At 43.6% G+C, this 16,658-nt stretch overlaps 1 protein-coding gene across 1 annotated transcript; it reads left to right on the top strand.

Moving 5' to 3' along the window:
* Positions 1-13,129: 13,129 nt before the first annotated feature.
* Positions 13,130-14,635, top strand: LOC136452517 (polygalacturonase-like). Its single transcript, XM_066453128.1, has 4 exons — positions 13,130-13,561; positions 13,679-13,972; positions 14,043-14,282; positions 14,414-14,635. The coding sequence occupies exons 1-4, from the start codon at positions 13,130-13,132 to the stop codon at positions 14,633-14,635; spliced, it is 1,188 nt and encodes a 395-aa protein (XP_066309225.1).
* Positions 14,636-16,658: the final 2,023 nt, after the last annotated feature.

Below are 16,658 nucleotides of genomic sequence, written 5' to 3'. Positions count from 1 at the left end.
ATAATTTACCACGGCGGGTGGTGCAACGTGACCGCCGTGGTAAAAGTATATTTACCGCGGCGGGCACGTTACACCGCCCGCCGTGGTAAATCAGTTAACCGCGGCGGGCAAAGCCGCCCGCCGCGGTTAAGCCATGATTTACCATGGCCTCTAGGCCGCGGCGGACGGCTTTGCCCGCCGTGGAATATCAAAAACGCCCGCCTCCAGTAAAGTTTGTGTAGTAGTGTGTAGCCGAATAGTTTTTAAATTCTAAAAAAGCAAATGAAGTCTGAAAATCATGAGATTTGTCAAGATCTCGTGATATCATAAGTGGAGGCAATGGTAAAAAATTGAGAAAGTTTTGCACAATCTGTCACATACGATATTTACATACCGAAGTATCTCAGAAGAAGAATCGTAGCGTTGAGAAGGATTAAAAAAGATTTGGAGTCAAAGTGATGGTAGAATTGGGGCTTGACTTCAAAATTTTTTGTATAGGCAATAGAGAACATAGATTGATTCATGTGTAATTCTGGTAATTTTTTGGATCCATTTGATAATTTTAATTTATTAAGTGCTATTATAGAATTTTAGTTGATATACATTGAATTTGAGCTACAACTGCATGAAATAATAATTTTTTCACTTCTGGCCATGAAACTTTTTCTACTATCCACTTACAACATGTAGTACTCCATGTTAAGATTTGGTATATTTCTGGACCCGTTTGCTATATTTTATTAATTTATTGCTTTTCAAGGAATTTTTTGGTATAAGTCAAATTTGAACTGCAAGTGATTGAAATAATAGAATAAATGAGTAGAAAAATGATATTCATGTTATTGAATCTAGTTTGAGGCCTTACCCAGGAAATGAAAAGAAATTTCAAACATCTTGTTCAGGAAACACGACCACGAACGTCTGGTCGAATAGTTTTTAAATTCTAAAAAAACAAACAAAGTCTAAAAATCATGAGATTTGTTAAGATCTCATGATATCATATATGGAGGCCATGGTAAAAAATTGAGAAGGTTTCACATAATCTATCATGTACGATGTTTACAAAATAAAGTATCTCAAAAGAAGAATTGTAGCGTTGAGAAGGATTCAATAAGATTTGGAGTCAAAGTGACGGTCGAATTGGGGCTTGACTTCAAAACTTTTTGTATAAGCAATAGAGAACAAGATTGATTCATGTGTAATTTTGTTAATTTTTTAGATCCGTTTGATAATTTTAATTTGTTAAGTGCAATTATAGAATTTTAATTGATATACATTGAATTTGAGCTACAACTACATGAAATAATAAGTTTTTTTCACTTCTAGCCTTGAAACTCTTTCTACTGTCCACTTACAACATGTGGTACTCCATGTTAAGATTTGGTTTATTTTCTGATCCGTTTGCTATATTTAATTAATTTATCGCTTTTCAAGGATTTTTTTGGTATAAGTCAAATTTGAACTATAAGTGATTCATATATTAGAATAAAATGAGTAGAAAATGATATTCATGTTATTGAGTCCGGTGTGAGGCCTTACCCAGGAAATGAAAAGAAATTTCGAACATCTTGTTCAGGAAACATGACCATGAACCTGTGGTCGAATAGTTTTTAAATTATATAAAAGCAAACAAAGTCTAAAAATCATAAGATTTGTCAAGATCTCATGATATCATCTGTGGACGTAGTAGTAAAAAATTGAGAAGGTTTCGCATAATCTATCACGTACGATGTTTACATACCGAAGTACCTCAGAAGAAGAATCATAGCGTTGAAAAGGATTCAGTAAGATTTGGAGTCAAAGTGACGGTACAATTGGGGCTGGACTTCAAAAATTTTTGTAAAGGCAATAGAGAACATAGATTGATTCATGTGTAATTTTGGTAATTTTTTGGATCTGTTTGCTAATTTTAATTTATTAAGTGCTATTATAGAATTTTAGTTGATATACATTGAATTTGAGCTACAACTGCATGAAATAATAATTTTTTTCACTTCTGGCCTTGAAACTTTTTCTACTATCCACTTACAACATGTAGTACTCCATGTTAAGATTTGATATATTTCTAGACCCGTTTGCTATATTTTATTAATTTATTGCTTTTCAAGGAATTTTTTGGTATAAGTCAAATTTGAACTGCAAGTGATTGAAATAATAGAATAAAATGAGTAGAAAAATGATATTCATGTTATTGAGTCTGGTTTGAGGCCTTACCCAGGAAATGAAAAGAAATTTCAAACATCTTGTTCAGGAAACACGACCATGAACGTGTGTCCTAATGGTTTTTAAATTCTAAAAAAACAAACAAAGTCTGAAAATCATGAGATTTGTCAAGATCTTGTGATATCATACGTGGAGGCCATGGTAAAAAATTGAGAAGGTTTCGCATAATTTGTCATGTATGATGTTTACAAACCAAAGTATCTCAGAAGAAGAATCGTAGCGTTGAGAAGGATTCGGTAAGATTTGGAGTCAAAGTGATGCTAGAATTGGGGCTTGACTTCAAAATTTTTTGTATAGGCAATAGAGAACATAGATTGATTCATGTGTAATTTTGGTAATTTTTTGGATCCGTTTGCTAATTTTAATTTATTAAGTGCTATTATAGAATTTTAGTTGATATACATTGAATTTGAGCTACAACTGCATGAAATAATAATTTTTTTCACTTCTGGCCTTGAAACTTTTTCTACTATCCACTTACAACATGTAGTACTCCATGTTAAGATTTGGTATATTTCTAGACCCATTTGCTATATTTTATTAATTTATTGCTTTTCAAGGAATTTTTTGGTATAAGTCAAATTTGAACTTTAAGCGATTGAAATAATAAAATAAAATGAGTAGAAAAATGATATTCATGTTATTGAGTCTGGTTTGAGGCCTTACCCAAGAAATGAAAAGAAATTTCAAACATCTTGTTCAGGAAACACGACCACGAACGTGTGGCCAAATGGTTTTTAAATTCTAAAAAAAGCAAACAAAGTCTAAAAATCATGAGATTTGTCAAGATCTTGTGATATCATACGTGGAGGCCATGGTAAAAAATTGAGAAGGTTTCGCACAATTTGTCATGTACGATGTTTACAAACCGAAGTATCTCAGAAGAAGAATCGTAGCGTTGAGAATGATTCGGTAAGATTTGGAGTCAAAGTGACGGTCGAATTGGGGCTTGACTTCAAAACTTTATGTATAGGCAATAGAGAACATAGATTGATTTATGTGTAATTTTGGTAATTTTTTGGATCTGTTTGCTAATTTTAATTTATTAAGTGAAATTATAGAATTTTAGTTGATATACATTGAATTTGAGCTACAACTGCATGAAATAATAATTTTTTTCACTTCTGGCCTTGAAACTTTTTCTACTGTCCACTTACAACATATGGTACTCCATGTTAAGATTTGGTATATTTCTAAATCCGTTTGCTATATTTAATTAATTTATTTCTTTTTAAGGATTTTTTTGGTATAAGTCAAATTTGAACTCCAAGTGATTCAAATAATAGAATAAAATGAGTAGAAAAATGATATTCAAAGTACATCGTGTGCCATGCATTCGATGGCCCTCAAACATAGATTGATTCATGTGTAATTTTGGTAATTTTTTGGATCTGTTTAGTATTTTCAAAGTACATCGAAACAAATTTAGTAAAGCACGTTATGGAAAAGAAGGAGAAGAAGGAAAATGAAAAAAAAATAAGTTTGTCGAGTGCCCCTTATCTATTGCCGATTGTCAGACATGGGACACTCGACAACCCCCTTCATGGTTCCACCCACACGCAATAGTTTAGGTTTTGAAAATAAAAAAATAGCTTTGTCGAGTGCCTGCCATCTAGCACTCAGCAAAACAAGGCTTTGTCGAGTGCTAGATCGTGGGCACTCGACAAACCTTGCGCATATCCACCCATCGACCAAACACACACGCACACACTCACACACACCACGCTGCACACACTCACACACACGCCACGCCACCGCACCGCGCCCCCGGCCGGCCATCGAACCCGGCCACCGCACCGTGCCCCCGGCCGCCACACCCTCACACATCCCCTAGTCTTGCCTTGCCACCACTCTCTAGCTCCCGCTCGCCCATCCCTAGCCCTACCCCACCCCCAAAGATCCTACCCCGTTGCCCCCTGGAGGAAGCCATAGTGCAGCACACCACCCCTGGAGGCCGTGGGCTTTGCCACGAACACAACATCCAACGCCGCTGCCTGAGCCCTCTTTGCTCCCTCTCCAAACATCCTGCCCATGTTGCTGGCTCACCGCCCCCTTGAGCACGCGACGGTGGAGGACACACCCCCAAAGCTGACCGTGATGCTGCATCACTGCTTCTTTTCTTGGTAAGCAAGCCGTTGGATCAATTGCTCATATTTGTTACTATTTGGAGCCATAGTAGTTCAAGCATCTATATCTATCTAAAAAATATTGTGACTCCTGCCACCAGTGTGAGGTGTTCCATGAATATATCTAGCATCCTTCGGCATTGCCAAGACATGTTTTTCCTTTGGGTACTCCTGTTAACGCAGATGCTCAAAAATTGGGACAATATTAGCATGCCCTCTTTATTCCATCAGTGTTTGTAGTTTGTAATTTGCATCTTATACTTTCATGAGTACTCGACACATTATTGTCCTCTTAGTTGGTGCAGTTTCATTATTTTAGCTTCTAGCTAGGTTGTCTGAAAGGCAAAAATTTATTGCTTGAAATGATAGAGAGCAGATCCAGCAGTAATTGAGCCAATGGTAGATATAGTAATCTGCTAGCTCGTTGTCACTGTTGCAAAGGCTCTATAATGCCTCCTAATCGTCCATGCTATCCACGTCGTTGAGGTTTTGATGTGACATGGCTGAGGTTTAACGGGCAACAAGGCCACGCTGAGCGATTTTGGGGTGACGTGGCCCATCTGCTCTGCTGGGCTCAATTGTGTAAGTGTACATGGGATTTTGGGGGTGGCGTGATCTAGCTCCCCTACCATGGTGAACCTTGTGATTATAGAGGGAGATTGGTTATGATCTGATGTTCTTAGTGTTTGCCATTTGCTATTTTCCCCTTCTTGAGCCTATGTTTTAATTCATGTCTATTGTGCTGCTGCAACCATCTTCTCATCAGTATATACAAGTGTGTGCCTATGGTGTTGCTTATTTTAGTTTGACCATGTGCCATTACTAATGATGTACCTATTATAGTTTGGCAATATGATGATACCTATTACAAGTTTTGGTTACCTCACCGTGCAGGGCAGGTGCTGCCGAAATTTATAATTGACACTATTATGTTTGTTTGTTGTAGGAGAGGCTATTGCAAGGATCATTCTCCACCATCCTTGACTCATCACTTTGCAGGATAGCAAGGTGAGGCATCCTACACCCCTCTTTCTATATTATGTACGTATATCATGTAACCTAGCTAGGCGTCTCCCATTCAAAAGAGATACGATTGGAAATATGTAGATCTTTGCATATCTATAACCGTATCTATTTTGAATTGTCCACATTTTTTGGACAGCCCGAGGATGTGTAGATGGAGTTAGTTTCCATGCTCTACTCAGATCCAAGATAGAGTTTCAGCAGCATCTACCTGTTGTTCTCAGGATACACAATCTCCCTTTCAGGACGTGTATTTGGAGAACAGTGGGGAGGTGCTGCCAAAATTCTATCTTGGATAGGAGTAGAGCATGGAAGCTAACCCCATCTACACATCCTTGAGTGGATTGGGACATATCTTCACCTATTAGACCACCACGTAGGAACCTATAGATGCAATTGATTTTTATATTACTTGCTGATATGTTAGAGGATGGATGACCATAAGTGGATGTACATGGGTCACTCTAGTCAGGGTTCGTTGACCGATGAATGGATTGAGAAGACCAATGCTTTCTTGGAACTAGCATTTGCAAGGGTTAAAGGAGAGCGTGCCACTTGGTGTCCCTGCAGCATTTGTGCAAACACGCGTCGACAAACAAAAGTGGTCATAGGTAAACATCTTTGTAAGAATGGATTTACGACTAACTATACCCGGTGGATCTACCATGGTGAATCCGATTGTGTGAGAGACGAGGTCGTGAGACAACGCATCGAGGATCATGATGCTGATGCGGGGGTAGGAGACATGTTAAATGACTATCATGAGGCACACTTCGATGAAGGACGTAGGGAGGAGGAACTAGAGCCAACCACAAAGGTGTATTACGATATGTTGTCTGCGGCATAGCAACCCCTTTCATGGGCATGCCAAGGTTTCTCAACTGGATGCCATTGCACGCCTAATAGCCGTAAAGTCCCAATTTAGCTTGAGTCGAGAAGCCTTCGATGTTATGATGACAGTTGTTGGTAGCCTGCTCCTGGATGGTCACATCCTACCAAAGAGCATGTATGAGGCACAAAAACTCCTTCGTGCACTTAAGATGCCATATGAGCAGATACATGCTTATCCGAAGGGATGCATCTTATTTAGGAAAGAACATGCGGAAGCAAAGTACTGTGTGAAGTGTAAATCATCTAGGTTCCTAGAGGTAGACTCTGGTGATGGTCAGAAGAGGTAGCTCGCCATCCCTGTTAAGATCCTATGGTACCTTCCATTCATACCGAGGATCCAACAGCTTTATATGACTGAGGAATCCGTGAAACAGATGATATGGCACAAATACGGACATCGATACAATCCTGAGAAGCTGGTACATCCATCCAATGGTGAAGCATGGACAAGGTTTGATATGATTCATCGTGAGAAAGCTCTAGAGGCTCATAATGTACGTGTTGTGCTGGCAACAAATGGGTTCAATCCTTATGGAATGGTGGTTGCCTCATACACTTGTTGGACCATGTTCGTTATCCCTCTCATTCTCCCCCTGGCATCCTCTTTCAACGACAGAACATATTCTTATCATTGATAATTCCTGAACACCAAGGGAATAATATGAGTATGTACATGGAGCCTCTGATTGATCATTTGGTCCGTGCTTGGGAGAAAGGGGTATGGACATACGACCGAGCTACAAAGACAAACTTCAAAATGCATGTTTGGTACCAGTACTCCCTGCATGACTTTTCAGCGTATGGGATATTCTACGGCTGGTGTGTTCATAGGAAGTTCTCATGCCTAGTATGCAAGGTGTCTTTGATGTTCATTTGGTTTCCGAAGGGTGACAAGTATTCTTCGTTCGACAAACATCGACAATTCCTCCCTCTTGACCATCCATTCAGATGAGACATAAAAAACTTTACGAAAGATGTAGTAGTTGAAGGCCCTGCACCCCAGATGATGATTGGTGCCGCGTTTCATGCTCAGTTAGACGCTCTCGAGGTCAATGACCAAGGAGATCATTTTCTGGGATATGGTGAGCAACATGCATGGACTCACAAGTCGTGCTTGTGGAACCTCCCCTATTTTGATGACCTTCTACTTCCACATAACATTGATGTAATGCACACTGAAAAGAATGTCGCTGAGGCTATTTTTGGTACAATCATGGACATTCCTGATAAGACAAAGGATAATGTTAAGGCTAGAGTGGATCAAGCGAGGTTATGCAATAGACCAAAGCTAGACATGGCGCCTCCCGATGGTAGAAAGTCATGGAGAAAGACTAAGGTCGATTTCATTCTGACAAGGGCCCAAAGGAGGGAAGTACTAGAATGGTTCCAAACATTAATGTTCCCTGATGGGTATGTAGTGAATCTGAAGAGGGAGTGAACTTAGCTACTTTGTGAATCAACGGGCTCAAGAGTCATGACTACCACATATGGCTTGAGCGGCTACTGCCGGTGATGGTTTGAGCCTATGTCCCTAAGCATGTCTGGATAGTGTTGGTGGAGTTGAGCAATTTCTTCCGCCAGCTTTGTGCTGAGTTATCTCGTACCATGGTTGCAGACATGGAAAGAATGATGCATGTGTTGCTCTGTATGTTGGAGAAGATCTTTCCACCTGGCTTCTTCAATCCGATGCAACATTTGATTTTGCACCTCCCATATGAGGCACAAATGGGGGGCTATGCAGGGCCGTTGGTGCTATTCAATTGAGAGATTTCAAAAGGTTCTTCAAACTAAATGTAAAAATAAATGTAAAATTGAAGCATCCATAGCAGAGACATACATTCTAGAGGAGGTGTCAAACTTCACAACAAAATACTATGCTGACAACCTTCCTAGCGTGCATATTTCACCCCCTCGTTACAATGCTGGCGAAGATGAATCGAACCTTAGCATTTTCGGAGGGCAACTAGGAAGTGCAAGTGGTGCGACTAATAAGACCTTGAAACATGAAGAGTGGCGCACTATTATGCTATATGTGTTGACCAACCTATCCGAAGTGGAGCCGTACATGTTGTAAGTTCTCAACAAACTTTTTCTCAAGTAGTCACAATTCTGTGTCCAACTCCCTTGCTTCTCGTTGGTATAGGGAATTTCATGAACAATTCTAGCATGAATCAAGGGAACCTACCCCGTAGGAAACTTCGACCCTTCTTACAGAGGGTGCGTGAAATGGAATGCCCAATTTCATTTCTTGGTTCAAACAAAAGGTACTGTCCAATTTGGCTCGTACTTAGTTTGACATTACAAGTTGTTCATACGTGCGACTAATATAACAAACTACCCTACTTGAACTTGTAGGGACAAACCGATGTGTCTATGAGTGCCGAGTTGAGACAGGTTGCCAATGGTTGTGCCTATAGGGTCAGGTCATTTACCGGTTATGACATGAATGGATATCGCTTTCACACAACAAGCCACGAGCAGAGTCGGCCCAATCAAAGAACCACAAATACCAGAGTTTTTATGCAAGGCTTAGATGGGGTTGAGTATTACAGAAGAATTGAAGAAATATAAGAACTCATGTTTCATGGTTACAAACCTCTTAATCCCGTTATATTCAAATGACATTGGTTTGATCCTGAAGTAGTGAGGCGGACCCCTAATCTTGGGCTAGTCGAAATTCGACAATCATCCGTCTTACCAGGAGACGATGTCTATATTGTGGCTCAACAGGCCACACAAGTTTATTATCTCTCATACCCGTGCCAAACTATAGACCGTCTTAAGGGTTGTGATGTTGTGTATAAGGTATCGCCACACGATAAACTACATGTCCCAAACAATCAAGATTACAACATAGACCCCAACACATATGACGGAGAGTTCTTTCAAGAAGATGGGCTCGAAGGGAGTTTTAAGATAGACTTAACCGAAGCTCAGGGTATGGAAGTAGACAATGAAAGTGGTGCTGACGAGGACACTGGAGACAAGGTTTAGAATGTGAAGGACTTAGAATTACTTTAGCGATTACATCTAAGCAACGACGGTGATGACGACATTCCTCCTTTGGAGCACGGGGATGATTATATCGACATGCATGATAGTGATGATGAGACTTATGATCTAGCTAATCCTGATCATGATGATTATTTCTAACACATGTATGATCCGTGCTAATTGATTTATTATTTGTCATACCATGTTATTTTCTAAGTATGTTTTGTTTATTTTGCATCTATTTTAATGTATTATTTGTGCTAATTGGTTTACTCTTTTTAATTGCAGGTGATTGAACAATGGTGGGCGGTATAAAGAAGATAGCGTCGCTTTACTCAAAAAGCGATAGTGACGCATAAAGGGCCCGATGCAACTGAGGGATCCGGGAAGAGACCTCGGGGTAGATCCATAGGTCGAGGGAATGGTGGAGGCAAGATGAGGCCACTGTCGTCTGTACCTTTGTCGTTGTCTAAGTTATCTTCCACTCACTCATCCTCTGAGGAGGAGGAGGTACAGGTGGAGGAGAAGGTACAGGTGGAGGAGGAGGTACAGGTGGAGGAGGAGACAGGGGTGGAGGAGGAGGTAGGGGTGGAGGAGGAGACAGGGGGTACCTCTTCCTCTACTTCATCACGTGTGTGGTTGCGAGGTCCCTCGACCCTTGAGGTGACCGATACCTCTTGAGAGACGCCCACTAATTTGACTCGATAGAGACAAGTAAGTAACTTTAGATGTTATCACTAAATTTTTGTTTGATATGTTCAAAATTACAATAGAAACTAATAATTTATCTTAATCACTTGGGTAGGGGTTGGAGGAAGGTCGGTGGGGGTGATCATGCACGCATGTGAATGGCATCCTTAGTCTTTTGATCAAGGAAAAGTTCCCTGGCCTGGTGCAGTTCGGTGGAACTATCGAGCCAACCTACATGCGGGCCCACTATGCCGCCGTCCCCGACGCCCCTGATCGGGATGGCAGGGTATTCACCGACAAGGCGCAGCATGTCAAGGCCGAGCTTTGGGTAAGTCTTTCTCGCACTACATTGCTCAATACATTGCATTGATTGGACATTCTTGAAATAATGACTAGATACATCGTGTCTATATGCAGGATTTCTTTATATGCGAGGAGGGATACGAGGCCAAAGCAGATGTTGTGGCTGATAAAGCCACCAAGAAACTCATCAAGGACATGCACTACGAGGCACGCATCTAGGCCATGATCCAATACCACGCGGAAATTCTTAGAGAGAGGGTCACTAAAAGTGCGGCAAGAACTATGAGGCTGACCCTGGAACAATACCTGAAGGTAAATATAGAATATTACTACTTATTTTTTCTGAGATTAATTATGCTTAATTTCATCTTCTTATATGTCATATACTTGATGACGTAGGTGCCTCCGTGGTGGTGCGCCTACGATCTACAGTGCTGGGCCCGGATGGTGGACAGGTGGTGCGACCCCGCGTGGGAGGAGAATAACAACACTTGCCGGGAGTGGCGTTTGCTGATGCCGGGTGCACCACACCATGAAGGCAACCTCAACCTCTCATAATACGCGGCTAGATGGATACGCGATCCATTTCTTTATTCTAACGCTTAACTCTCCATAATTTCTAATCATATTGTTTTTTTGCAGTTAGCGGCACATGGTGGCGAGCCTTGCTCCCAGTTCATGGCATATGCTTTTGCCCACAAGGGCAAGACAACGTCCGACGCCGCCTACAACCCGGAGGACCCGCCCTCAGCGTACAGCAATGAGTCCGTCCACAGCCGCCTCGATGGATACACATCGATGGCAAGGGCTGTCCATGGCCCAGAGTATGATCCGAGCGCCCATGACCTTGATGGTGAAGTGGTTATGAGGGTGGGAGGAGGCAAGAAGCATGGCCAGTTCTAGATTAGCGACGACACAATCGACAAGGCCAATACTCCCACTCTCTCCTAGATTTGAGCACGGAGCACCGGTTCTAGTCTGACGATACGCCCATGGCCAGACTCTACACGGTTCCAGATGAACGCACTCTAGGTTATTTATATTTTATTCATCGTTTATTGATTTTTACATACTTTTGCATTGCATTGTAACATTAGAATGAAATATTGTAGGCTCAGCTGGAATAAGAAATGAGGCGTCGGGAGGAGCTAGAGGTGAGGATGGAGGCAGAGCGGCAGAGGATGGAGGCAGAGCGGCAGAGGATGGAGCTGTAGATGTTTGAATATATGAGGGGTGTTTACGCTGCAATCGGTCAACCTCCGCCACCGATGCCAATCCCTCCTCCTCAACCTCCGCCAAATACTGTTTTCAAGCACTGTGAATCGCTTTACAACCTTATAATCATCGTTTCTAGTTTATGCAGAATCAATCTTATAAAGATGCCCAGACACTAGAAACTTAGTGACTAATGCTATATGTTTGTTACCAACTAGTACTTAAGCAATCATACTAGAGCACAATGCAACTGAGAGACCATACGTGTTGTTTAATCTTGTCTCAAACATGCAATCTCTTCTCTTTTGTACAGCATCAATCGGTGGCATCGAATGAGCCTCATGACCCAGCGTGGTTGTAGTGGAACAGTGGCCTAAGTGACTACATGTGATTTTATTTGCATTTGCATTTTTGGATTACCTGTGACTACTTATGACTATTTATGGTTGTGAATGAACATATTTGTGATTCTCAAGTTTATTTGCATTTATGTGTTGTCGATATATCTATATGAACTACCTATGATGCTTATTGTGAACTATTTGTGATGCATGTATTGTTTATTTGAGTGGGGTACGTTATACGTGACCGAACAATAAAACACAGGGAATATATGGTCACTTTGCCGAGTGTTACACTCGGCAAAGAGGCATTTTGCTGAGTGCCGGAGTAAAAATACTCGGCAAAGAGGACACGTGGCCAAAATCTGTGCATTCTAGAACTAAAATGGCTTCTTTGCCGCGTGTCTACGCTGTGACACTCGGCAAAGAAGCCAACATTTGTACGTTCTGGACCAGTCTTCGTCGAGTGTCCAGTATTTGACACTCGGCAAAGATGGCAGATTTGCCAAGTGCTCGGAATTTGACATTCCGCAAATAAGACATGTTTGTCGAGTGTCAGATATGGGACACTCGGCAAAGAATTCAGGTTTGCCGAGTGTCAGGTCCGGAACACTCAGCAAATGCGCCGTGACCGTCTCCGCAGTCGTCGCGTTATTTTTTTCGCCGAGCATCGGTTTTAGCTCTCGGCAAAGTGTTTGTCGAGTATCCAATAAAAAACACTCATCAAAGAGACGTTTGCCGACACTGTAAATGTCGTGTGCTGTTTGCTGAGTGTTACACTCGATAAATCTTTTGCCGAGTGTTTTTTTTTGTCTTTACCGAGTGCCTGTGGCATACGGCGAAGTGGGTACCAAGTTTCAATATGATTTCACCCGGTTTTGTGCTGATTGTCTCCACCGTGCAACGAGAAGGCCAAGGTATACGTAGTTGCGGACTTGTAGCGCGGTGCCCTCCCATGCTGCGCCATTTCTTTTGAGGATGCAGCTTGTATCCGTCAGGGGTCAAGCTCAAGTTATGATGTACTCCGCCACTTAAGCAATCTGCTGACGAGCTCGTTGTTGCTGAGCGCGAGCCCGCGTTGTATCACCGAACTTGCAACAAGCACCTATATATCGTGTCACGTGCCGCTCTTGCTAGCCAATCGGCCAGTGGGCAGAGCGTCTGCAATTTTGGACTCGGTTTCTGCGATCTCGCCACAAATCTTGCAAGCCCTTGCGTCGCATGCACCCCATCCCCATCCTCATTCAGACGATGAGCTCTGCTCTATAAATCAAGGCCGATGAAGTGAACTGCCCGCCAGTATGGGTAGGACTGCAACAAGAACGTCGACGTGTTTGATGCACCATGGCTCGCATCAACGCTTATTCCCTAGCGCTGCTGCTCTTTTGCTACGTTTTGTCAGGTGTAGCTGAAGCGACGTACAATGTCGCCAGTTTCGGAGCGAAGCCCAATGGCCGGACGGACTCGTCCGGCGCGTTCGCCAGTGCCTGGTCCGCCGCTTGCCGGTCACGGGAGCCGGCGACCGTGCACGTGCCAAATGGGCACTTCCTGCTCAGCCGTGCGGCCTTCACTGGCCCATGCTCTAGCAGGGTGATGCTTCAGGTCGATGGTACGCTTGTTGCGCCATCAGGCTACACCAGCGGTGGGGACGACGGCTGGATCGTGTTCGACCACGTCGATGGCCTCACCGTGTCTGGCGGCACCGTCGACGGCCGCGGCGAGGCACTGTGGGCGTGCAAGGCTGCTGGGCATGGCGGGTGCCCCAGTGGAGCAACAGTGAGTTGCCATATCACATCACATGCATCTTATTCTTGCAAGTGCATGCTGAAGTGCAAACATGCATGACACCACAAATATAAAGTGTTCCTCTTGATCGACTTGGTGCGTCGCCAGTCGCTGAAGGTGCTGAACTCGAGGGACGTGGTCATCAGCAGCCTGACCTCGGTCGACAGCGAGCTGTACCACGTCATGATCAACGGCTGCGAGGGCGTCATGGTGCAAGACGTACAGATCGCCGCGCCGGGAAGCAGCCCCAACACGGACGGGATCCACGTGCAGGCCTCGTCCCAGGTCACGGTCACCCGGACCAGCATCCAGACCGGGGACGACTGCGTCTCCGTCGGCCCCGGCACCACCAACCTGCGTGTGGAGCACGTCAGCTGCGGCCCGGGCCATGGCATAAGGTACGTAGTGGACTGAGCACACTGTCGTCGTCGTCACATGTGTGATGGTTTGGGTCCGGTGGCGTCCAGCATAGGGAGCCTGGGGAAGGGAGAGCGATGAGAGCGGTGTGGAGAACGTGACGGTGACGGGGGCCGCCTTCGTCGGCACCGAGAACGGGCTGCGGATCAAGACGTGGGCGCGGGCCAAGGTGGAGGGCGCGTACGTGCGCGGCGTCGTCTTCGAGCACACGCTCATGCACGACATGCGCAACCCCATCATCATCGACCAGAGCTACTGCCCCAACCACGGCGGCGGCGCGGGCTGCCCCCATCAGGTTCGCGCGCGCGTGCGGCACAGACATGCATGCATGGACACAAAAGCAGTTCGATCGAGCAGCTCGCAGGCATGACTCGTATGTATAGCTGCTTAGATTAGAATTTTGTTTTGCTTGCGTCACCGGTGCAGAGCTCGGCCGTGAAGATCAGCGACGTGAGGTACACGGACATCCAGGGGCCGTCGGCGTCCAAGGTGGCGGTGAAGTTCGACTGCAGCGCGAGCAACCCGTGCAGCGGGATCGGCCTCAAGGACATCAAGCTCACCTTGGACGGTGGAAAGCCGGCAGAGGGGACCTGCCAGCACGCGGACGGCAGGGCTTCCGGTGAAGTCGAGCCTCCAAGTTGCCTGTAACGCGTTACAGATTAAGGGCTCGTTTGGTTAATTCCCAATCCAAAGGGATCAATCGTGATCCGTTTGAACTGGGGATTAACCGAACAAGCACTAAATGGTGTGGCGTGGACACTTGGATTATGTGCTCCATTCTGCTGTAATAACAGTTGGTCCGTGTTCAACTGTGTAACTAATATTGGGTCATCAGTGGGAGAATAGAACCAATAATCTCAACTATCCCATTGCCCCGTACCATCTTCTATCTACTCTTATATCTTAGTATAACTGAGAAAAAGAAACCACTTAAAAGCCAAAATATGATCGGGGAGTTCAAGATGGAACAAGAAAATCACATGCAAGCAAAGAGGATCAAATTCGATAGCAAAATATGAGCAAAAGGGGCTAATCCTAGAAATTGCAGCAGAAACAGACTTACAGCCGGGTTTCCATACTAGTTAAGCCGTTTTTTTTGTACTTTGTCAAAATGTGTAACAGACTCCACCATTGCGTTCCTATCACAAGACTATCGAAAAGCATATATAGATAGTTCAGTTTGGAGTCTAGATGGAGAAAATGCAATTTCGGAAAAATCATCCATTAGAAGCAAGCTTAGTCAGTTCCCTAAACCAGCTAAGCTAGTCTTGTACACTTCCTTAAATTGAAGAATAAACTTCATCATTGCGTTAAGTCAATCAAAAAAAAATATAGATCGTCCAATGTAGATTTCGAATGAAGAAATTACGCTCTCGAGAAGTGTTTCTACCAACGAGCCAATAACAATTCAGTGGTGCCACATGTATCTTTTGCTTATCACTTAATCATCTAATCTGTTGTAAGTACTTGTGGTGGCTAGAGCACTTGGATGAGAGACTTAACTCCCCTACAACTTCAGCACCCTATAACACACTTGAAATGGATGGACATATGGGTAACCCCCAGATATACTCGCTGGTGGCTAGCTGCAACTTTTGCACTAGCACCGGAGTTTCCAGTGCCGCACCAGAGCCTTTTTGTGATGCCACGTCGACTAGCTGTGCCGACCGTTGGAGAGTCCTTTCTCCTGTGCCCTCTAAAATCTTTTGTAGAGCTTCTAGAAGCCAACCTTGTCTTCAGTGCTCAGTCCTTGGTATCATCAGAGTAATCCAGTGAAATGAAGGTGTTGGTTCTTCATATGCACCAGAGTTATCTGGTGACGTGCCTATCCTCCGTGATGTCTTGGATTTCTTGTGTCTTCTATGATTTTCAATGGTGCTCCTTGGTCTTCCTTAAGGTGTTGATCACTTGATCCTTGCATCCAAATGAACTAACACCTTGTATACTAATAAACCACATTAGTCCATTTAATCATTGTCAATCAGCCACCAAAGTTATATATAATCATTGCGGTGCCATTTTCTTTATAATCTCTCTAAGAGAGTGAAATAATTTTTGTTCTCTTCCTCTCAACTCTAGCCTAAATCGAAGACTCCTCTATTTAAAATGCACATATCTATGCTATGCAATATGCTCATCTAAAACTCTTTCAACAACAACAACAACAACAACAACAACAAAGCCTTTAAGTCCCAAACAAGTTGGGGTAGCTAGAGTTGAAACCCAGCATAAGCAATCAAGGTTCAGGCACGTGGATAACTGTCTTCCAAGCACTCCTATCTAAGACTAAGTCTTTGGGTATATTTCATCCTTTCAAGTCACCTTTTATTGCCTCTACCCAAGTCAACTTTGGTCTTCCTCTGCCTCTCTTCACGTTACTATCCTGGCTTAGGATTCCACTATGCATCGGTGCCTCTGGAGGTCTCCGTTGGACATGTCCAAACCACCTCAACCGGTGTTGGACAAGCTTTTCTTCAATTGGTGCTACCCCTAATCTATCACGTATATCATCGTTCTGAACTCGATCCCTTCTTGTATGCCCGCAAATCCAACGCAACATACGCATTTCCTCGACACTTATCTGTTGAACATGTCGTCTTTTCGTAGGCCAACATTCTGCACCATACAACATAGCAGGTCTAATCGCCGCCCTATAAAACTTGTCTTTTAG

The sequence above is a fragment of the Miscanthus floridulus genome, chromosome 5 (assembly GCF_019320115.1).
Source record: "Miscanthus floridulus cultivar M001 chromosome 5, ASM1932011v1, whole genome shotgun sequence".
Taxonomy (NCBI): Eukaryota; Viridiplantae; Streptophyta; class Magnoliopsida; order Poales; family Poaceae; genus Miscanthus; species Miscanthus floridulus.
The sequence above is the reverse complement of the archived record's forward strand: the minus strand, read 5'-3'. Positions and strand labels throughout refer to the sequence as shown.

Coding starts and splice junctions, on each gene's coding strand:
- LOC136452517 (XM_066453128.1), top strand. CDS start 13,130: ATGGCTCGCATCAACGCTTATTCCCTAGCGCTGCTGCTCTTTTGCTAC. Junction 13,973..14,042: donor CGGGCCATGGCATAAGGTAC/GTAGTGGACTGA, acceptor CGTCCAGCATAG/GGAGCCTGGGGAAGGGAGAG. Junction 14,283..14,413: donor GCGCGGGCTGCCCCCATCAG/GTTCGCGCGCGC, acceptor TCACCGGTGCAG/AGCTCGGCCGTGAAGATCAG.